Source organism: Etheostoma spectabile, chromosome 19 (genome assembly GCF_008692095.1).
Source record: "Etheostoma spectabile isolate EspeVRDwgs_2016 chromosome 19, UIUC_Espe_1.0, whole genome shotgun sequence".
Taxonomy (NCBI): domain Eukaryota; kingdom Metazoa; phylum Chordata; class Actinopteri; order Perciformes; family Percidae; genus Etheostoma; species Etheostoma spectabile.
In genome coordinates, this window is record NC_045751.1 from 4,095,106 (window position 1) to 4,119,437 (window position 24,332).

At 40.5% G+C, this 24,332-nt stretch overlaps 2 protein-coding genes across 13 annotated transcripts in view; both read right to left on the bottom strand.

The window, feature by feature from the left end:
• mark2b (MAP/microtubule affinity-regulating kinase 2b) overlaps window positions 1–6,914 on the bottom strand; it is a 60,264-nt gene extending 53,350 nt beyond the window's left edge. For 9 of the 12 annotated variants that reach the window (XM_032544306.1, XM_032544314.1, XM_032544308.1 and 6 more), the window contains exon 1: window positions 5,682–6,913. In XM_032544306.1, coding sequence (XP_032400197.1) covers window positions 5,682–5,732 — 51 coding nt within the window. In that variant the 5' untranslated portion in view covers window positions 5,733–6,913. Of the gene's footprint in view, window positions 1–5,681 lie in introns of all 12 variants that reach the window. The other 3 variants (XM_032544309.1, XM_032544305.1, XM_032544310.1) reach the window with 2 other exon arrangements.
• A 5,261-nt stretch (window positions 6,915–12,175) lies between these two features.
• On the bottom strand, window positions 12,176–19,207 carry krcp (kelch repeat-containing protein). The gene is made up of 13 exons (XM_032544318.1): window positions 18,961–19,207; window positions 18,438–18,599; window positions 18,263–18,344; window positions 17,953–18,009; window positions 17,075–17,306; window positions 16,630–16,728; window positions 15,187–15,318; window positions 14,612–14,799; window positions 14,325–14,521; window positions 14,112–14,206; window positions 13,940–13,994; window positions 13,718–13,815; window positions 12,176–13,411 (listed from the first exon to the last, which is right to left on the bottom strand). Exons 1-13 carry the CDS (start codon window positions 19,047–19,049, stop codon window positions 13,170–13,172), a joined length of 1,728 nt encoding a protein of 575 aa, XP_032400209.1. The 5' UTR covers window positions 19,050–19,207; the 3' UTR covers window positions 12,176–13,169.
• Between the last annotated feature and the right edge of the window lie 5,125 nt (window positions 19,208–24,332).

The window sequence follows — 24,332 nt, forward strand, 5'->3', positions numbered from 1 at the left end:
AGATGACTCATTCAAAGAGAATATGAATAAGGAAAAGCAAAAAGGTGAACGCTGGAATATCAAAACATCTTCACCACCATACCTGAGTCAACACACTCACACATTCACTGTTTCTCTCTCTTCTATATTTAATTTCTAGCTCAACAGCTTGCTGGGAGATTCTCTACCAGGCTTTCACACTCCTAAGGTGTCAGGTAGAATACATCAAACTGTGCTCAGCTAGACTCATATTGCCAACACTGTGCTTGCTTTGTCTTTTGGTGCTTGACATTTGAAGCATTTTAAACCTACAACTGTCATAATTCAGTCGTGGTGCAGGTCACAAAGGTCAAACCGGAATAGACGGGAAACTAGGGCCAAGGGGTTTTTACTATATCATTTTGACTTAAAGAAAACATATTTATATTGCCCCTGAAATCTCTCCATGTCAACAATTAAATTCTGCATTCCAAAAATGGGGGGGAAATGCATCACAAAATCTGCAAAAACTATTGACAGAAAACATTGACAGATGTCCAGTCCCACTACTCTTCAATCAAGCAGAGGGAAGTTACAACTCAACAACTGTCACACACACTTTTTTTTCTTCCCCCAACTTCTTTTTTACATTTCTTTAAACCAATCACAATCGTCTAGGGCGGTGTTAAGCTCTGTGTACGACAACAGTGGCTCTGCAAAATGGATGGACCTTGTTTTGGTGGAACATTTGCACCCCGCAAAAGAAAACACCACATACAATATTAAATGAAGTTAACTTTTGCAATACAGTAAGACGATGTATTTAAATTAGCTGGATACATGGGTAAACGTAATGTGCTCTCACCAGTGTATTGCCTTGTGTATTTCGTCTATAGCACTCCACAGTGATCATATTCTTTGCAAATTGTTACAATCATTCCCCGGTACCAAAGCAGGCCTGCCTTGTTGCCTGATCCAATTCTTTGTCAAAACTTGCCATTTTCAGAATGTAGCTTGAAGTTTGTTGTTGTTTCACAAAGCGAAGGGATTTTGACACCGAGAGCAGAAGATGAGAGACATCCAACGCATTAGGCATCTGCCGGATGTCAAGCTTTATCCTGGAAATGTACTTCCGTTGAGCCAGACTACATATCTTACAGTTTGTTTTACACTGTCCTATTGATTAATGTGATGTGTCAAAAAGACAGTGTAGAAGAAGACTGCTAGCAAGCAAACATAGATGTTAACAATACAGGATTGGAAACACTAAATGTTAACAGCATCTTGTTGTTGTTGGAAAGATAATTCTACAGGGCAGCTTTAAGTTCCCAGGTTTTACTTTTTAACTTTTTAAATGAGAACGTTGAGGCTTCTGCCTTTTCCTTCTGTCAGCTTTGTGTATGAAGTCCCTCAGATCTTATCCCCACTTTTCCTGCTTGATAAAGTAGCATTCAGGCGTGACAATGCTGTGACAGTAAGTTTATACTCTTAGGCAGAATTACATCATGCTCATTAATTTGGATTTTAAAAAAGACTGCACACTGCCATCCTGGTGAGGTAAAAGGGTCTAAGTTGGCTATTTCTTTACTGTTTTTTAAAAGGTTTTTGTAGGAACGAGGAGGAGGGTCTTGTGTAAATAAACCTTGGGTAAACTCTACATGACTTCTACAATGAGGAAATATAACTTGGACAAATTAATGGTTCAAGTCCGTCACAGGTCCATGTGGGGAGGACCCAGCTTGCTCAGCTAGTGTGTAACTACGCAAACAATGAAATGGAAAATGAAGTAACAATTGAAGAGGCAGACCAGTATTTCAGGCTGCATTAGTCTGTCTTTTCAGAAGACATGGCTCAGAGAATAGAGAGGGAACATTGTAAAACAGGAAATCAGACAGACAATCAACCGATCATGCCTGGGGAAGTGGACAAAGAGCGCAAACCTACAGCCGACATGTCAATGCAAGTCATGCAGAACACCATTTTAGACTCATTTACTGCAATTTTAATATCAAATACTTTCCAAGACAAAAGACATTCTGCTTTGTAATTTTAATAAACCTGAGGTGTCACCGTGTTGTGTTCAAAATCCAGCTAGTACAGCTTGAACTGGGGTCACACTGATAATGAGTGTCATGTCTAAATAAGTTCCTCAAACTGACAGCCAGTATCAAACCTTGTGTGGCAACATGTCAGATCAGAGCCACTCAACATTATCTGCCATTTCACACCATCAGAAAGATGTCACAAGTCACTTCACTAAATTTGACAGCTCTCTTGCGATATGTGCCCAACGACTAGGGAGAGGTATTGAGCACCTGTACTTAAGTGGTACTGATTTCAGACCAAAATATTGATAAGCTCCTGGAGAAATGCTACTGCTATTGGTTTTTAGGCAACACAGACATCTGTAGCAAGTGCTCTTCCTACATTATATACACAGGAAAACATTGAACTTATTTTTTAACACATTTTTGTATTCCCATCCTGTATATATTCAAATATTTGTTCTTATATTTTAGTCCTATTATTATTATTTCATGTACAGTATACTGTATTTATGTATGTATGTATATTGTATCCTAGTATTTCATTTATATTCTGTGCGGTGTGACTGATTTTGCTGCTGTAACACCATAATTTCCCATCTATCCATTTATCTCATCACTGCCAAAAAAGTAAAAATCAAATAACTGTTTGATAAAATCCTTTTGATACCCATCCCTACAACAGTTGTTTATAATGACAGGATGGTAGCTCAGTAACTTTTACAACACGGCCCCCCAGACTTCTATAACCATTAACAGCTTAGTTTGTCAGTCATGTGTAAAAAGAACTTGCAAACTTTACATCCCAGTCAAGTAATTCGCCATGAGGCGTGAAATATGGAGATAAAAACAAATTTCATTCCAGTAAAGCACTTTTTTGGTGATACAAGGTCAGGATATTAGGAGAATATTAGTTTTTACCTAGCGACACGTTGACTAATCCAATCACAACAGAATTTAACTTATGCTGTTTGTTGATCCCCAGTGGAGAAATTACAATATATAATATAAATATAAATAACAATATACATCTTTGACTGGAACAGAGACACTCATTTCAACACTCAACCCGACTTCATGTCCATTGCAATTTTGTCCTGTATCTTGAGACCCGACACCAAAAGCTTTCTATACATGGCCTTTAAAACAGACTGGGTTTGTGTGGGAGTATCCATCTGTGACCTTTTGCCTACAAACCCAATTAAGGACTTGCCATGACCCCACACCTTTTTCTTACACCCCTAAATCCTCACTGGGTGCTGTAGGGTGAGTTAGGGAGCATTCAGACCAACTATAGCACTACAGCAAAGACAACACAACACAGGAGGCTGCATTGGTACAGGCGCGTCACTAAAGGGTACACAAACCCGGCATACCAGAAAGTTCCGTTCGATGGTAATTAATCACCAAGATACCGCACTACACTAAACCGAAGGTTAATACTCATGTGTTTGTATGTAAGTGTGTGTTATATCATTATGTTCAAAACACACCAAACTTCAACTATGAGATTAACCTTAAAAAAAAACACTGGATATAGAGAGGACCTGTGTATGTGTGTGTGTTTTTTGAGGGTGCTAAAGTCAAAAGACATCCAATTAACTGTATAGTTTCTGACCTCTGTAGGGTGTAGCCATGTAAGAATATGTATGTGTGTACTTATTTGCCCACGCTTATCTACATTGCAGTCTGGCTGTCAATCTGCTTTCCTATTCACTGTAAAAGAACCAGTGATCTATTGTGTGAGACAAGCTAGCACACACACACACACACGCAGTGAGATCATGGTATCAACAGACATCTTCTGTCAGCGATTTATTTGCACAAGAAGCCAAGATAGACAAAATCTTTGAACCTCGGATCCTCCAACACAAAGAGGATTCCCTATTGGCTGTTAAGAGCAGCTCTGCAGTCTGGTTGGCTGTGCCGCTGCAGTTCACACACCTGGGTTGGGCTTTCAATGTTTCAGGGAGAAAACTTTTTGACAGAGGGTGCAGCTCTTGGGAAAGAAACATTAAATAATGTTCCCCCTTATTTATGATGTTATATTTATTTAATAGCCATGTTTTATGAATTGTTGTAGGTTGTAACAAAAAAAAATTTCATGTGTACATTTGCTCTATTGATGTTGCTATACTCAAAGCTACTGACCAACTGCCAAAACAAACCATCACGCCCAATTTTCAGCACAGCAACATTCATATACTTATAGATGCTCAAGCAACACAAATATAGAAATGGTTAGCTTCACACACATGCTGACAGCTTCACAAACATGCTGACATCACCCACTGGCTACTCTGTCAACATGTAGACACACAAATTATTTCTTTATCATTTTAGTTTTTAACTTTTTATGCAAGTGTGTGCAGCTTTTTCATAATTACAATAAATCTCCAGATAGAACTGTCAACAAGATAAAGACAGATTCTGCCCTGGAAGCTAGAGCTTTGTTCCGGCCTTTTAATAATGATTTACAGAGCACAGCTAAGGGCTTTCTTTGTCTTTTACATATTTAAGCACACTGCCAGAGCGGTTCTCTACTCAACTAAATGGAAACATGTGTATTTTTTGAATCTGCAGCTTATAAAATAATTTGTAATTGTGGTACATGTATTGATGGAATGGTATTTAGGGTGTGTTTAGAAGCCCTCTGGCCTCTGCATAAGGGTCGGTAGATTTAGGTCAAAAGAGGATTTATTGTCCGGAAGTGCCTTCAATCACCTGCACCCAGAAATGACAATTCCAATTTAATATCGGGGTGCCAACTTTAACAATACCTCTCAATTTAAATCTTGATCTGCTGCAGGAGTGCTTTGGACCCCTTTATGTACAATTTGTTTAACAATCAATAAAAGATCCATCTAGTTTATTAAAAGTTTGCATTACCACCAAAAACTTTAAAAAGCCTGTTTGCTTTTATCACACACACCTATTATTGTTCTTTTTAGCAACAACAACTAGCAAGTATTTCGAGCTTTGTGATATAATGAAGGTTCCCATGTAAAGATTGTCCTGCACAAACACAATACAACTTTTACTTTCAAAAGACCATCACTAGAGGGAATTTTAAGGCCACACATGCACTAAATAAGTCGCAAATCAATGTTGTATATTAAGAAAAAGAACACATTTTGTATCAAGCCCCAACAAAAGTCAACCTTCTCTTTAATCAAAAGGTACTTTTGCAAACCCCACTTGATTGTTTTGACACTTTCCAATGGATTATCACTGGCAAAGGGGGGCATAAGGAACACTTGTTACACATGTACTATGGTGAAATAATAATGCATAGGGCTGATTTGCTGATGCTGGGCTTCTGTACTGTCAACTCTATAGCATTCACGTGGAACTAACAGGGTTGTCTGTATTGCAACAGGTCAAAGTACTGAAAAGTCAAGGAGGAGGACATGCCCCAACACACAGACTAAACAGAAACCTAAATTTATTCTTCTACTCTGCAAAGAGAAGGAAATCCAGTGTGAGTGCGTAGGCAAGCTGGTGAATCACTGCTGTGTGGCAAAGACAACAGAGACAGAGAAAAAGCAAAGAGACAACCAGAGACTGGAAGGCCAAACAGGGCCTCTCTCCACAGCAGATACGAATTTCACACTCAGGTAGATTAATGGGTAAATAACAATTATACCAATAAATTAGAGCATTATCTTAAATTCTTACCTGCCCGGTCGAATTTTCAATGACTTGCACCAGTGGGGTCCTTGTTGACATTTTTGAAAGACTTGAAGTTGCCAAAAAGGGGAAAGGAACAGTGAAACAAAAACGATTCTTTAGTGTCTTTTGTGCATTTAAAATCTGGCTAGCTGATGGTAGAGGAAAAATCCAGTTCCAGATCCCCAGTGCTAGCCAGCTAGCAGCACAACAGATAGCCCGTGAATCAACAAGTTGAATCCCACATCAGCGACTAGCCGAGTTAGCCAGCTAGCTAGAAACTAGCTAGCAGCAACCGTACGTCCCATGTTTGTCAACAAGCATATAACAGGAAAAAGCTAAATGTCTTTTTCAGCTTCGGTCTTTATGTGAAAACATCCAGTTCCTAATTAGCATGTATCAGTGTCAATGGTGACCAGTGAGTTACCAACCTGATGCTAGGGCGTTTTGGCCAGCTAGCTAGCTACTTGGGTTAGCTTGAAGAAAAGTTGTGGCAATGGTTGTATTGAACAAGACAAGGTTCAATTAGGTGGCTAGCATGCTAACCTGTAAAGTTGCTAACTAACGTCTGACTTCAACAGCGCAGTGTCGACGCCTGTTTCTCTTTTTTTTGTGGCACGGACGTTTCCTTTCAGGTTGGAAACCAGGTCCGGGGTCTACAAAACTTTCAGGCCAAAGTTATTCCCGGCGAGGTCTCGACCTTTTCAACTCACACAAAACAATTCAAAATGTTCCCAGCGAGATATCCAGGGTAGGGTACCTTAAAATAAAAGCAGCACCATGTAAAATGGTCACATGGCAGGTGAAAAACACGAATTAATCTGTTGCGCTAGCCAGTATTAGCCCATGTAGCTAATTCAGTGTTTTTTCGAAGCAAGCTCGCTAGTTGGTGATTCTCCTGCGGCCACAGAGCAACCCGCAAAACTCAAAATCCACGGAAATCACCGGCGCTCTTCCTTGTGCTGCGTGATTGGAATAAGGTCGTTCAACAGTGCTGCACTGCAGTGTTCGTCCCGTCGGTACACCGACTGCTATTATCCCCAAGACCAGCCGACGGAAGAAAGACTGATCAAGTTGTAAAATCCATTATCGGTAAACGGGGGTATTCTTGTTAAGGAGGTGCGTGTCACGGGCGACAGGGGGAGAGAGTCGAAGAGCTGCGCCCGATTGCAGTCTATGCGCACGATCCTGCCCTGATACCGGAACAAGCTCGCGGCAACATGGCTGCTTGCACCACGACTGAAAGGATTGGGGAGGGAGGGGGTTCGTTCTGCGCTCGGCTCTTCTCGTCTTTTTCCGATCATTCCCGGTGACCGCGACTCCTCCAGACTGGTAAATGGCAGGTGCAGGAGATTGTGTATGTAGCTCAGTAAAGACAAAACCCCAGACCCCCAGGGGCCCCAAAAGCCCCACATTCACATTTGTGTCAGTTGCTTTTTGTGGTTATGTAATTACTCGCAAATGTGCACAACTTAAGAACAATATGATCTGGGTCCTTAATTGTATGTCTTGTGTCTTTATCCAAATCCGTAGTTCTACATTTTTTGCCCCAGGTTCACAAACAAATGAATGCATTCATGTTTTTAACAACAACAAAAAACTTTCACTGTATTAAATGTGATGGACTGTTGTGACATTTGAATTACTCAAAATCAACACGGATGTAAAAATCCAACTATTTAACTGTTTGTAATTAATTGTTTGTATAGCGTTGTCGTTATAGTAGTGGGAAACACCAAGAGACAGACCAATTTGTGTTTTTATTGGCATTCATTCATTAAGCTAGTGTTACACCACAGTATGACATTAATGGAGAATACACAGAAAACGTCCCTGAAGACTAAAATTGGCAAACTGGGCATGGCTTGTTATTTCTAAAATAATAATTTATTGTAATAGTACATCAAGTGGAACACAAAGTCACTTTTCAATTTAGATTAAAACAAGAAAAAAAAAGAAAAGAAATTTTAAATAAAATAATACACAAGGTTATATAGTTTTGCTTCTTTACCCACTTTTTTAGTTTTGTCCCAAGGTGTTTATAGTAGTCAAATTGTTACTGTCCTAGTGCAGCTCACCAGTGAGGTTATAGTGACAACAGTGCCTTGCTCACAGGCAGCGTGACCTTTACTGGCACTGGAGATCCTCTGGTTGAAGGGTAGTCTAATCATTACTCCATAAAATCCTTCTTTTGTTAGCTGCAGAATTTTAGTGGAAAAATATGTACTATATCCCCATCATTTACATCTGAATGAGCCCATAGACCACTGTTAAACTATACTCTGATGTGATTGATAATATGCGTTTATTGCAATCACAGCTGTAGAAATGAAGTGTAATTTGTATTATATGTACTCATGAATGTGACTGTGAGATGCTGACAACTGGCAGAGACATTTTCAAGTTACTTAGCAACAGCCATGGACTGACGGAGATAATATGGCTGCCATTGGAAGTGGTGATGTGTGAACTCTGTCAATCAGGAGTTCTGCAGAGAGAGACTAGCTACAATACCAAATATTCACCATTTGCACAATGCAAGGATGTTATGTAGAAAATAAAAAAAAGAAATCAGGAAATGAAGGGGTATGGGAGGCTTGTTAGTAATGACTGGGAGAGCATCCAACTGGCAGGATTTCCCGATGAATCAAGGGAAAAATCACATCCCTGATGATGGAAGGAGTGTACATAGGGGTACATACACTGTTACAGGAGACAAACACCTTGGGTTTCAGGCATAAAAAGTGTAGCCTAGTTACTGTACCAGAGGGAATCACCGGGTATTTTTTTTGCAACTTATCAATCAGTATACACTCAAACCAATCCAAGAGACTTGGCAGAATATGTCCTCTTTTTCTGTTTCAGCATGTTGGAGCGTGTCCCATTTGACAGTGGAACACAGGAGAACGGATGACACACACACTCTGTATTTTGTGACCAGTGCTTTGTGAAAAATGTGAATTTAGAATGTTCACAAAACAATATCTCACATGAACTCAATGACTCTATTTGTGTTTAAATTGTTTACAGATTTCACAGGGGCTGTTTAAGTAAGTCTAGTTTGTTGTGCTAAAATGTGCTAAAGTGTCGCCATCTGCAGGATGCCTGAATATATTACAGACTATCTAGCTAAAAACACACAGTATTTCCCTCAGCCTATCCTTAAGACAATTTCCTGCTGTGTGTCCCATGAATGTTTGTATGAGAATTCCCTTTTTGGCTGCCATATTTTGCAGAAGAAATGACACTGAGTAGGAGGTTGAACTGTAGTCTGTTAATTGCAGCTGATTTGGGAGTATTTTTAAGTCTCAGTGGATGGACATTAAAAAAAAGCACTCAGCCTTTTTATCTCTGGTCTCCTATTTCACAGTGCCAACAGTATCTGGCCAGAATGAGGCTTTAATGACAGTTATTTTGAATAGGTAGCCAAACATTTTCTCTGTTGAGGCTGGCATCCTGTACACATCACCAGCCTGTTAATACATCTCCATCAGGTTGTCTCTCCTGCTTTTTGTGTTTCACTTTATCTCGACAAGAGTCTAGAAAACTCTGTGGCACTATGGCACTGCTATTCCCTATTATGTTGTCACACGTATGACTCAAATGCATCGGAACATGAGCCACCCAGCTGTTACCAGTGATTTTGCTTTCAGTAAGCCAGTTATTGAACAAATTCGAGGAGAAATTAGAGCAATTCTTAAAGAATTATACACAATTTATTTTCTGATTTACAACAAAGAAATGTGTGGCGACATATAGCCTAATAATAAAGGCATATCACTCACAAACTCACCAGTCAGACCTTTTTAAAGAGATTTAAAAAGGAGATTTAAAAAGTTTAAAGAGATTTAATCTTTGACGCCGCGGCCGCAGGTTCAACTCCGACCTGCCGCCCTTTGCTGCATGTCATCCCCCCCTCACTGTCCTCTTTCATGTCCTCAATTGTCCTATAAAAATAAAGGCCTAAAATGCCCAAAAATCAATCTTAAAAATAAAGTCCACATAGAGATGGATGACTTATGATGGATGTCCATCTTATTTCTGCAGTGTCAACTTTTTTACTTTACTTAAATTCGGATCATGGCGATTCATTCATATTTGGAGTTGAATTTACTGTAATATTATTTGTAGATGTATATTAGTGGTGGGTAATATGGAGAGAGAAAAATCCTATATCATGGTATATGTCTTTTTGTATCAAACTAATACATTACATCATGGTATATGTATGTGTAAGACATTTTTCTGGAAAATCAATTGAAAGCTGTGTGAGTGTCTAACAAATTAAAGTAGTCATTGAAAGGCCCAACACACAATCATTCAGTCTAATTAAACTTCTGCTCGGGGTGAAGGTGGGTGGAGCTGTGTGCGATTTACATCATGTCACTACACCTGACGAACCAATGAGAATGATAAAGGTGTAACCTCTCCCACCCCAACAGGTGCAACACAACTAATCAGAGAGTCTGACTGGTCTTATCAGATAAATCACGTAAAAACACCTCATATTTTGCCACGATCAATGATTTGCAACAATTGTTTCTCCAAACACTCTTCAGTGAGTAGTATATTTATTGTGACAATAACCAATGAACTGTGAGCTACAACAGGCTGACTGTACAGAACTCCCATCACCTGGAGTCAGCTGTAACACCTGAACACCACTTGCTGCTGTTGAAGAGTTAAAGTTAGCTGAAAAGTCAAACTAGAGATGGAAAATGATAACACATGGTTAAAATGTCTATCTTATGTAACAGTACAAGTACTAAACAAGACACCAAGCCTGAACATCAACCATCAGACATATTGATCAAGGATCAATATGTCTGGTGTGAAGATAATCGTGTATATGATTAATCCTTTTGACAGGACTGTAGGGGTTAGTCAGACACATAATATTGCCAACACCATCAATAAGGAGCACTTTGCTTGGGTATAGCTGGTCCAGATCATTCACTGCTGATATAAAATTGCATTTTAACCTATTGAGACAAAATGTACCGCCATCGGCCATTATTATAAAAAAGGACACAAACAAAAATACTTTGTACACTCACAGAAATGAGTGAGAATATCCGTAGTTAACCTGACAATTAATAGGTGCTGACTCACAGCGTGGGCAAAATGAGTGAAGTAGTACGAGGCAAGGCCAAAAATAGGCTGAATCTGTAGAGACTGGGCTACAATCGCAATAAGTGGAACATGATGTACTCAAGATAAATGAAACCTCTAACAAAAATAAGGCTTTAACTACAGCCAAAGTAAAGACGTCTTGTTTTGTTACCTTTTAAGAACATTACATATTTTATGAGTCACAGTGAAAGAATCAAGTTGAAACGTGTAAGTCTTTTGAAGTGTAGCTTGCTCTGGAGGGAAATACTAGAACTGTTGGGTCTTTGTAAATTATAGAGTGGTCTAGACCTACTCTATCTGTCTTGTATGGTTTTAAAGGTGCCCTGCCACACGCATTTCATGACTTTGTGGTAACGTCTGGACTCTGTAACATTCTTTGTGGAAAAAATGCCTTGGTTACCTTGTTTCAAGCCATTCTAGCGTGGTATAGAAAGCCTGCAGGAAGACCCCTCGATTTGTGCCAGTTCTCATTAATATTCAACGAGCTAAGCTGCTTGACTCTGATTGGCTAACAGCTAACCAATGAGAGCCTGGCTATCAGCATCCTTTACCCAGCACAACAGGGTGAGCTCATGAATAGTAATAAGCTCAGGCAGCATGACGTCAGACTGACCAGCTGTTGTAATTGGCCTGATTTCTCTGCTTATTTCTTTTCAGTGCTAGAGCTGACAGAGGAGGTAGCAGTTCATTTTCACAACATATTTCATGTATTTTGTATTTCAAAAAATGCAAGGAAAAACAGATTTGTGTGGCAGGGCAACTTGAATGTCAAGTTTTTATGCCATTTATTTGGGGTCTTTTGCGTCTGCTCTGAGGTAAATGAGGTCTCAGTCACTTCAATGATCAGGACGATGGACATCTTTATTGTCACACCACGCTGCAGTGAAGCGCGTACGATTCATGGAGTGAGGATTTCCTCTGTAAATCAACAAATGCTTATAAAAAATTTTAAAAAGCTGAATATCAACCTATAATTTGTCTCAGAGCGTTGTCTATCTTCACTGTGATTAGAAACAGATTGCATACCAGGAAACCCTTAAAGGAAATCAGACCTGTAGGAGTCAAATTCATATTTATTTTATGAGTGGTCAAATTTAACCATTTCAAGTCCCCCACAGTGCAATCTTTGTTCTTTATTATACATTTTGCAACTTCTTAAACCTCTCACTTTATTATTAATGTCTCAATTATAGTTTATAATAGTTTTAATACCGTTATTTAGTTTTTTCATGCTACATTTTGTGTAAAGCAGACATTCTTTATTTATTCTACTTTTTTTTAAAGTTACTTTATATAATATATGTATCAGTTCTTGTGCTGCTGTGGCACTTCAAGTGGGATCAATAAAGTTGATCTGATGTTAAGTTTTCTTAGACTGTAATTACCCACTCAGTTTTTGTAAGGATTTCTGCTCTGGGGGATGAACAAACATAGAAACATTTAAGTGTGAGCCTCCCGTCACCATAGCTGGCTGTATAATCCAATGAATATATTAAAGTTAAAAAAACAGCCAGATTCATGACACCTTAATCAGCTGTTCAGCAGAAAGGAAGATAATCCCTCTAGGGCTCCACAAATATTTTATTAAAATGTCTCCATTTAGCTTGGGCTCTTTGAAGACAGCATCAGTGTTAATTTAGTCTGACATTAGTTCTAAATCATCAAGAACCATCTTATCTTGAAAAACTCAAATAATTCAGACTTATTGTCCCACTAGAGCACTGTGCTCCCAGAATTCAGAGAATTACTTCCTGGAGTTTCTAAAAGTAGAATGGGAGCCAGAGCCTTCAGCTATCAGGCTCCTCTACTGTGGAACCAGCTTGATTACTAAATAATGTTTGTTTAAACCAAGATCATTGCTGTTATGAATATTCCATCTGGCTTACCGGATCTATTTAGGTAGGGCACTGTGGCTGTATCTGGTGATTAGCATTGCTTTAAAGAAATTAACAAGTCAAGAGGGCTTTTCCCACTACTATGCTAATGTTAAGTCGTGCAGTCAGACTATACTCCAGCACTGACACAGTGCCATGGAGATAGATCTAGTAATGCAAGACAACAAGGAGACGGAGGTCATTTTAAAAAAAATGTTTGTTAAAAAAGTAGCTCTCATATTCCTGTTGTGCACTGCATGGAAATAAAGCTTAACTTTTCAGATCTGTGTTCAAGAAATGCCAAAACTGTACACTTTCCAATTACATCTTTAAAACCTTAAAAAAAAACACAAAAGAAATAGAGGGCTCACACAATAAAAAGGAAACAAAGACAAACTATAGGAATATAAATAATAAAAGGATCTGTGGGGGTGTTAAAATGGCTTCACGAGCTGCCAGGGAGTGAGCATTCACCTCCGACTCACTCTCTTTAAATAGCAGCGAGCAGATCCTCCACGGCGACGGTCGTCAGGTCGGAGTAGAAGTTTCCCTCGTTGTCTCCGCCTCCGAACACCAGCAGGCGTCTGCTGACTGAGCCTGCGTCCATATCCACGTCTTCTTCATCCTCCCCTGAGAAACGGTGGTGACCGTCTGTCTCCATGGTGATGATGGAGTGCCCCGCCCTGGGGACGGAGAGCTGAGGGAGCGTCACCTCCGTCCAGCTGTTGGTGTCTGAACCCATGAAACAAAGAAAAAAAGGGATGAGTTTAATACTGTAAAATGTATAATGTAACAAGTATAACAATGTCATACTTTGTTGTAATAGAGCTGCAATGATGAGTTGATTAATTGATAAGACAATCAGCGTTTTTGGACTTTCTTTTGCTTTAAACAAGGGACAACTCCTGGATGTATTTTAATATATTTATGTTAACCAATACTTCTAAGAGTCAACAAGGCTTCTTCCCGGGTTGGACGATGTATGTAAGTGTGCAAGTGTGTGTGTGTGTGTGTGTGTAGTTGTGAGCTGCCTCTGACCTATATCAAAGATGAAGGTGTCACTGAGAGCGTTGTTTCCGTTGTAACCTCCGTGGATCAAGAACTTTGTATTCGAGAGCACAGCACTGCCATGCCAGCTGAAACACACAGACACACACACACACACACACAATTAAATAACACAGAACAGCCCTGCAAAATACTGAGGTACAATATCCAGACCAGATTTAGCTGGGTGTGTTTGGGTGTTTAGTTATGTACCTTCGTGGAGAGGGGGCCTTCCCAGTTGTTTTCACAACAGAAAACTCCATCAGACCTAAGGAACACATTATTTTCTGTTAATAATGCATGCAGTGTGTTCTACAACTCTATCCAGATAAGTGCCTCAAGTGTGTGAGTGTGTGTGTGTGTGTACAGTTGGTGTGTGGCTTACCGAGGTCCAACATGTACATGTCATTGTAGCAGACAGGAGTGTCCCATCCACCAAATACATAGATCTTCCTCTCCTGCATCACACATGCAGAGTGGCTAGAAGTGAAACAAAGAGGGAGGATAAGACCGGAGGAAAATGAAGTGATTACATGTGTGTGAGAAAAGGACTGGCAGCCAGACATGCTGAGAGGACATTTGGACCAAACCGTCTTACCCTGAGCGGGGGGATGGCTTGTCGCCAGTTACAATAGGCTGGTACCAGATGGAGAGGTGGGGATCGAAGATATACAGCGAGTCACTGCAGCCGTCTGGCTCTGGGTTTGGACAAGGGAACACTCCTCCGAGCACAAACAGCTCCCCCCGAAACAGACTGCAGCTGTGGTAGGCCAGAGGAGGGACCTTGCCTTGAGCCTGGAGGAGACAACAGAGGGGAGGACATGAAGAAAGAGCTCAAGCAGCAAAACGGTAGTGGGGGGGGGGTAAAACAAGCAAAACGCACACCTCCACCATGGTCCACTTCCAGCTCTGTGTGTCAAGGATGTGAACGTCGTTGAACCACTTCTTGTTCTTGGAGCCTCCAAACACAAAGATCCGCTGTGAGTCCGGGTCGTAGGCGGCTGTGTGGCCGATCCTGGCCTCGGGGGTTGGACCCTCTGCCAGAGTCTCCGCTGCAACCCAGGACATGTCCTCTGTTTGATGCAGATGAGAACACTCTGAATTGGATCCACCAATATTAAAATCCCCTTAAACACATGTCTCACTGGAGGATTGTATGATAGGGGTGTGCAAAAAAATAAATAATTGATTGACATTTATGAATCAATTCAAGCTCTACCGATTCAAAATTGATTCACAGAATTCCAAAAATTGATTCACATTATATTTTTATGTAATGGCGTTTATACTATCACATGGGAAAAGTAACTACATGTACATACTTGTACAGAATCGTTTTTTCTTTAATGAGAATCGTTTTTGAATCGAATCATGAGCAAAAAATCTGAATCGAATCCTGACATTTTTCAAATTCTGCACCCCAATTATATGAAAATGTTTGTTGTTTATGACTGACAGACCTGTGCAGAGCTTCCACATGGGATCTTTGCAGAACTGCATCCTGGATCCCTGGCCTCCAATCAGAATAGCTGTCAGAGCATCGATGGGACACAGGGTCTGACCCCAGCGACCTGACGGGCTGACCAATGGGGCTGCAGGACAACCAGAGATTTGTTGTTAAAGTCTCACAAACACACAACCTCAGGATAGATGTTTAAATGTCAACACAGGCCAAAATCAAATAAAGTTGAAACATTTCAGAGACCTCTAACCACAAGCTCACACCAGAAGCAAGACACAGTGTTGACTTTATCCATCGATTCTGCCCAACAAGGCCTTATGTGTGTATATATGCCCATAGTGAAGACCAGTGATGGGCAAATGAAGCTCTGGTGAAATGCCAAGGTTGCATCTAATCCCGACAAGATAGTGGACAGAAGGCTTTAGACTAGTGACAAATACATATATTAACAACGGGATATCATTCTTTTTAAAATAAAGATTGATGAATTTGTGTATTGGTACTGGGGAAACAGAGGATGTGCTGGGAAAATATGGCACAAGTTGGGTGTGCTTGTGTAACTATGGCCAAAGGGTATGTGGGATAAGGAACACGATTTTTTATTAAGGAACATTATTTTTTTTCCCACACTTTTTGGACTGAGCCTGTTTCTTATTATGCTCACAACTGCTCGACATTTAGAGAAGTTTATGTTTAGTCAGTATAAAGGCTACACATTTTTATGATTCATCCAGTATCCAGTGGGTCTTCAGATCTTTCCGGCGGTGGAGCCGTCATGTACCGCTGTACCTCCACTGTAGCTTCCATATTAATGAAAATAAATCGATACAAACCAACTAATGATTGTCACTGTAGCAATAATTCAGACTCGAAACGAGGCAGTGCCAGTTGCAGCGGCAGCACCTGACTAGTCCCTGTGTGGCGGTGGTGGCGCTGTTTTGGACGTCATATGTCACGTGATTTTCCCATACCAAAGCAACCTTCGGAGCAGTGGTTCACATAGACTTGTAGTTAATGGTTTGAAGCACATATCGAAGCTTCAATGTCAGACCGCCATCACTAGTAAAGACTGAAGCCCTCAATTAAGCATTATAGATAATAAAAGGTGCTGGGAGGTGGGTTTTATTACCTTTGGTCACAGCCATGCTAACTGTTCCCCTTGTTTTGGGTCTTTATGTTAAGCTTAGTGTCTCCTAGTTCCAGTTTCATATATGAAAGGTAAATATGACAGGGAAATTGAGCTTTGAACTGTTGCCAAATAGGCAAATAAGGGTATTTTCCGACAGTGTCCAGGTTGTTAATACCTGGGTGCACCATGGCCTGTCATGGTTTCTGTGTACAGAAACTCAGGTGGACAATGTGCATCACTGTACTAAAAAGGTAAATAAATACTACAAGAAGCAAAGATTGAATGAAAAAATGAATGTATGCACAAACTCACTGGTCTGTGTGGGAGTCTTGGTCTGCTTACTCTTTGTCCTGGCTGCACTCTGAGGAGGCGTTCTTCCCACAATCCCCTGCGCCTGTCCTGCTCCATTAGCTGTGGAACAGAGAAAGTAAAGGAGATGCGATAGAAGAGCACACAAGGAAATGCTTTACTCCTCCACACAAGGCTGTAAACCATATTCATGCCTGTGGCTCACACAGGCATGAATATGGTTTTCTTTACAAACACAACTATCTGTTGCAAATGCGCACACACAGGCATTAAGACAACTTTTTAGTTGTATTTCATCCGTAAAACTCTTTTATATCATGTAGCATTAATGATGATTTTTTTTGACTGAATTGGTACAGTTATGGGAAGTCATGATTTGACATCAAGACACTTATCAACAACATTATCATATTATAATTCTCCTTCCACAGCATGCTATATCTCTCACCTGTTCCCTTCATCTTTGCTGCATCTGCTCCACTGCTGAACAGCTTCTGGCCACCCTTGGTTTGACCTGTGGCCTGTCGTACAGGTGTGGTCTTCTCCACGCTGCCATTTGGACACACATTCTCCTGTTCCCCACTCTTCGTCACTTTATTCTCGTCCCTGTCTTCCTTCGACACTCGCTCTCTCTTCCTCTTGCCGTTGAGTTCCCGGGCTGCGAGGGGAGCCACGGCGTCCTGGGACAGAAAACAAATCGGGAGTCATTTATTATTTAGCAAACACTTATTGTTCAAACTATGATTCAAAAGGAAACTGGAAAAGAGAGGTAAGCTGTAAGAGGGACTGCGCCAAATGTAGGAAAAAATACAAAAGTAAGTAAACACTTACAGAAGTTGCATTGACAAGTATAACAATTATATTTTTAAGATACGACTGTCTGAATTGGTACAACTATCTACAGCAAAAGCACCATCCGTAAAACTAATATCTCATGTAGCATTTCATTTATTTATTTATCTCTAACAATTAACAATGTTGCAAGACAAAACAACATTTTTAAACCATAAATAAAACACAACCAATCAGAAATTAAAGGATTAGTTTAATCTATTTTTGAAACTGAATGATATCATGGCTCTGTTTGATGTCACTGTTCAGTCCATTTCATAAAGTGAGCCCACAAACTGAAACACACATGCTTTTAATCTCAGTTTTCACAAGAGGTTGTTTGAACTAAGATGATATCCCCAAGAATTAAACATGATGATGATTTTTACTGAACTGGTACACAGTCACAGGAAGTCATGGGAAATTATCAATTATCATCTCTTGATTTTGCTGTCCAAATGACGGATTTCTAGTATAATAAAGTACACAAATTACCTTTGGTGTGTATTCCTTTACAGACAGGAGTTCGGTCTCTGACCAATCTGCTTTTACCTGACGGGAAAAACACAGTTATCCATAACTGAATCGTTGTGTGGGAACACACTTACAGATTTGATTTTATTAATAGTCGAGACACAAATGTGTCTACCATCATCCATCAATAGTGTCATTTTACCCCCAAACCCCTTTGATTTGATACTATAAAGGATATATGCTATATTTCTCATACTTTTACTCATGGCTTAGGTATTAACAATAAACAAAATAACCAAATAATTAGTCCTGAATCTTACTCAATACTTACCAGGTTTCCTCCTTCCAGAGTAACGTTGAGTATGACGCTGTCTGTCCAGGTCTCCTCTTCCCACTGCTCCCATGACAGGCACCTGCAGGTCAGAGGATGTCCGGGTTGGTTACTCAATAAATCATTTAGATTCGGATTTGGTGACAGTGGGAGACGGCAGATTCTTTAAACATACTTGTTATACGGAGTCAGTTTTCCAATTGTGATGGGGAACCGGTCAGCATCGTTGAGCTCCGCGTTGACGCAGATCCGTTCCCCCCACGGCCCACGGCTGAACAGCACCACCTGGTGGACACTCGGGGGAACCGCAACAGACACCCTACACGAACCGTCAGCACTGACATGGGAAAAAAAACAAAGAAATAAGGGAATATTGGTACCTCTTGCTATCCAGAAATACTAGGCTAGTGCAGGAAAAGTAGGTATTGGCATGTGAGAAGAACGTCATCCTTCCGTTAACGTTGCTGATTTAAAGAGGCGTCAATGGGACCAACACATAGCTAGCTAAAGGTTTAGCTAGCCTACAACATGGGCTGGTGACAACTGCCTAGCAAACGAACCCGTAACGTTATTTAACAGCGCTCGAGCTACGGTTCAGTTAGCTACATTAACGTAAAGGCTCACATAAATAATGTACCAAGGTAAGAAACTACTTAACGTTACTGTAAAGTAATCGTTAACCGTTGCGTTAACGTTACCTCAGCAGCCTTTGAGGCGGACAGTTTACTCCAAAAACCGCATATATTCCGAAATCTTCCATCTTTGGGTTGTTTTCCAGCAAAGCCATTTATTGTCACAACTCTTTATGCTATCTTATATTATTTTGACATTATTTTAAACATCAAAACAACAATATCTTGTCTATCTCCCTGTGTTCGACATCTCCCGCCACAGCTTATGTGTACAATATCTAAACTCCGCGCGAGTTCTTGGTAAAAGAGTATGAGCGCGTGTTTTGTGGTTGAGAATATCTGTACGGGCGGAGTCTGCGCTTTATAATGTAGAAGAGAACCAGAGCTTCGCCCATGCGGTACAGACTGACACGACATCGAACACACTTCAAGCTGCAACCAACTCAGAAGCCAATCACAGGCCTTCATTCAGCACCACCGCCAGACGTAACAAAAGCTGCGTTCAAGAGCATGTCACCACTTTTTAAACCTTACGTATTCATCCTAACTGCACTCCTATTTGTTATTCTTTTATTATGTTTTATCCAATTTTAGCTTATTTGAATTTAATCTATTCTTTTAAAATTATATATCTGTGTATAGTTTCTTGCTTCTTGTCTTATTATGTATATTATTTCTTATGTAGATCACATTTTCTTGTTGCAAAGAAAAACAAAAGAAAAAAGCAATACAGGTAATATATCACATCATCAAACGGCAGTATCATTGATTGGGATGGTTTACAACACATAATCAAGAAAGGTTTTCCAATCTGGCAATCTATACTTAAATGTTCAAGGGCTGCTTCTTTCGGGGTAGGGGGGTCGCTGGTTCAAGTCGCTGTTCTGACCAAAGTACGGAGTGTGGACTGGTAGCTGGAAAGGTGCCAGTTCACCTCCTGGGCACTGCCAAGGTGCTCTTGAGCAAGGCACTGAACCCCCCTCAGCCGCTCAGGGCGCTGGTCCAGCATCTCTCCATTAATGCATGTATATGTGTGTATGTGTGATGTAATTTAAAGAGTAATCAAATAATCAATAAAGAGTATAAATTAACAATTAAAAATTAAATTCTTCGTTCAAACACTTTATCAGGCCGAATGTGAAATGTCATTCCGAGGTATAGTTTTCAACGTAATTGCCTCAGGATACAGAAGCTGAGGATTAGTCATAACCTAGTTTTACACAGTGTAGCCACACTTAAGGAGACAGTAAAGTGTCCTTCACAACCTGTTGGAAAGAGGTTTAAATGTGTACAATACAGTGGTGATAGAAGTAGCCTCAGATTATTAGGCCTAAGTAAAAATAGAAATATCACAATGTAAAAGTACTTTGAATGAATCACAAACAGAATTAATTACAACAGAAGTATTATCAGCTAAGTGTACGTAAAGCATAAAAAATAAAAGTACTCATTATGCAGAATGCTCCCTTTACGAAATGTTATACTATCATCCAGCATACTAAAATAAATTATTAGATTAGTCTTCATGTATTTTAGTATTGTTGCAAGTTAAGATGTAGTTTACTGTAACTGTAAACTGGGGTCATGTAGCCAGCTGCCACAGCCACACCATTAAATACTGCCAGCCACAGCAACAACATCAACCAAACTACAGAAATGGCTGTAGCTGCAGCAAAGTACATTCCCACTTGTAGTGTGGCCGTAGTCCGTGGCTGGCTACAGGCAGTGCTCAGCTTTCCGCCTTATTTGTAGTCAAAGTTTTGTCTGGGTCTGCAGAAGGCAAGGACCAACCCTATGAACTCAAGACTCTGTCAGTGAGTTGGTCGGAGTGAGTGTGTTGACGTGAGTGTTGGTGTTTTGCCATTTGCTAAAATGTATTGGTGTGACACAGGCGTTTACGTCCACCATGGCCCATAAATCAGCCGATAACTTCCTAAATAAATGGTTATTGTGGTTGTTGCTGTACCCGTTTTAACAGTGTGGGCTATTTCTACACAAATACAATAATCCTTCATTTGTGTAGCATAGGCTGTTGACCACAATCCTCTGTACCACGCTTTCCTTTCTAACTAAGACAAGACAAGTTACCTTGTCAGCTTGTTCTGCTTGAGGTCTGTCTCGAGGTCCCTTCTGCAGGTGTTCTTGGGGCCGTCCTTCTTGTGCATTTAGGGTTCTATCTGCCTGGTGCTTGTATTTGGTTTCTGGAGCGTTTGGCCAATCTATCCCAATCTTCTTTCCTTCTTTGGAGCTCCAAATGTTCTTCAGCTGGAGGAATGAAGCCCTTGCCTTTCCAATTCTGGCTCTGAATCATCAGCCCAAGCAAGTGAAGGCTTCTACTTCCTCAAGTGCCATTCCCTCCATGGTCACAGGGTTTTTGTGCGTAGTGTTGACCTTGAGGTTTCCCTCGTTTTCCCGTTGTGGATGTTTGCAGTACTCTTGTCTTCTTCTGCATCTGCTGGCCACTGTGTGATTCAATCGATAACCAGGATGAAGAAGACAGGGGACAGTCAACAGCCTTGTTTAATGCTGGATTTCAATCAGAAACTTTAAGTGAACTAGGTAACTCTGCAGGCTATCCATTCTTAGGATGTTGACCAAATTGTCTGGGATGCCATATTGTCAGAGCAGTTTGTCGATAATATGTCACTAAATCAATATAGTGGATAAGCAGGTTTAGATATTTCATCATGTAAAAACGTGAGGATTTGAAACTCCAGGAGAACAGGGAGAGGGGGTTGGCAAGCAGGGTATGCATATTTTATCACTTATCCTAATCAGCGTCTTCTATATCGAGATCACTCGCAGAAAAAGACTGTAGTTTGTCCGTGAAAAAACTGCTGCAGCTCCTCAAGACTAATATGTGAGGCTGTGGGTCATATTTGTCCTGGGGTTCAGCTGAAGTAACACTGACTACACACTTTGGACGAGTAATCCAGAACACCAAGTTGTTGAAAATAGCATGATTACATTGTTGAGTTCATTAAATTAAAGCAGTCCTCAATTATGTGTCTCTCATGTGATGCTACTTCAGTACACAAAAAAAGACTGGGACCACTACAGATGAACATTAAAGGTCCTATGACATGGTGCTTTTTGGAAGCTTTTCTTTAGACCTCAATGGCCCCCTAATACTGTATCTGAAGTCTCTTTTATATAGACCTTAATGGCCCCCTAATACTTTATCTGAAGTCTCTTTTATAGAGACCTTAATGGTCCCCTAATACTTTATCTGAAGTCTCTTTTATAGAGACCTTAGTGGTTTCCTAATACTGGATCTGAAGTCTCTTTTATAGAGACCTTAGTGGTCCCCTAATACTGTATCTGAAGTCTCTTTTATAGAGACCTTAGTGGTCCCCTAATACCATATCTGAAGTCTCTTTCCCAGAATTTAGCCTTGGTGCAGAATTACAGCCACTAGAGCCAGTCCCACAATGAGGTTTTTTCTTAGGACATGCCATTTCTGAGTCTGTAGCTTTTGAGGAGGAGAAGTGGGGGGGACAAGATGGAGGCTGGGGGTGCGGCCTTGACCAACTGCCAATGCAGAGGGGGGGAGGACCTTGCCCCTCATGAGGTCATGGGCCAAATTCTCTGGGTGGGCAAAGTAGAGAAAGGAAAGGCAACATTGCCCCTTATGACCTCATAAGGTGGAAGATTCCAGATCAGCCCATCTGAGCTTTCCTTTTCTCAAAGGAAGGATACCCAGGGCTCGGTTTACACCCATCACCATTTCTAGCCACTGGGGGGCCATAGGCAGGCTGGGGGAACTCATATTAATGTTAAAAAAAAGTCAAAGTGACCTTTTTATGCCATGGGACCTTTAATATCCACATTCACATTATAAAAAACACCGCTGAATGTCCCTAAATTTATTTGACCACAATTAAGCACATTGACTACACAAGGTCCAGCCAGGTTAAAACCTAATCTTATTTTTGCACAAAACCACATGAAAATGTTAAGAGCTCATCCTGGCTCATTTCTGTTTTAAATCAAACTTTAGTTCACTTTGTTGTACAAACTCTGTTGCCAGACAGAGTAGTTACCTGGGTGTAACTCAAGTTCTATGAGTATGGGCGAAGCCCTCTAACCAATAGTGAAGCCCGTTTGAACGAGGAGCACATACGAAATAGAAACAGTAGTTAGATAGCACTGTCCAGTGTCCTGACAGGTTGGAGTTTGAGTAGCCTCCACAAACACAATACTTTACCATGATGAGAATTAAAATACAAAAACTACAGAGACATGAAATGGAAATACCAGCCGACTCCACACTGAAACAACATAGAGCTTGGCAAATAACTCCCTCTCGTTATGTCAAATGATGTGACGTAGAAGAAAAAAACTAATTTTGAAAACTGTTGAAAACCTGTCATTTATTTCTACTAAATTTGTTTCATTTTGTCTCATAAAACATTCAAAATCCTACATTAACCATTTATGTGGTATTTGCATACACGTTATATTTTCATTTTGTACAAAAATTAACCTTCAATATGCCCTTTAAGCCGTCTGTATGTGTACGTGTTAACACACTTAACTGGGTGCTGCCATGGTGAAAATATGAAGAAAATAAAACCTCTCTCTGGTTTCCGATTTAATTATTTATTATATTATAAATAGTTCACTCGTTTCATGAAATCAATCATGATCTTATTTTAGGAGCAGAGATAATCTGGTATGATACTGCTCGCTTTATCAGAGTGGGACCGTCTGTGCACACCAGGGTGAAAAGCTCCACATTGATGCTCCTTTGCATTAGGCGGTTTGGAGTAAAAGGATGCCTCCTGGATGTCGTCTTTGAATCGCTAACATAGTTTTTACAATCTGTGGTGTCTTCATTTTGGAGGTCAGTGCTGCTCATCTGTGGAGGTTTCCTTCCTCTTCTTAGGAGGCTCCTCCTGTTCCACGCTCTGGCTCTTCCACAATGGGGAAGCAGCACAGCACTGACGGTATGACCGGGCCATCATCTGTGTTGTCAGCCACGCTGAGCCAGCCCTTCATCTGCAGCAATGTCGTTAAGTGGACGCCAGCCTGTTGTACGGCTAACCCTCCCACTCCAAAGTGAGAAAGTCATACCTCCAGTCTGCTTTCAGATCTGCTGAGGAACTATGTTTGGGTGGACCGGACACTACAGTCTGCCAGCAGGAGGCCTAGTGGGAGGGGTGAGCAACAAGGACAGCATTAATATCTCAGCTATTATCACAGAATTATATGTATAGGCCAACACATACATGTTACACATCTACATTTTTTTAATCTTATGTTGTGGAAGACTTAAGGCAATTTAACATCTTTTAAAAGATCAAAAACTGCACCACAATATCTTAATATGATTAGACTGTCATTTTAAATTATCTTGCATTCCTCCTTAAAGCCTGCAGCGGCCTTCAAGACCTGTGCTGGCATCGCCACTACGCAACATCATAGATTGCCTTGTA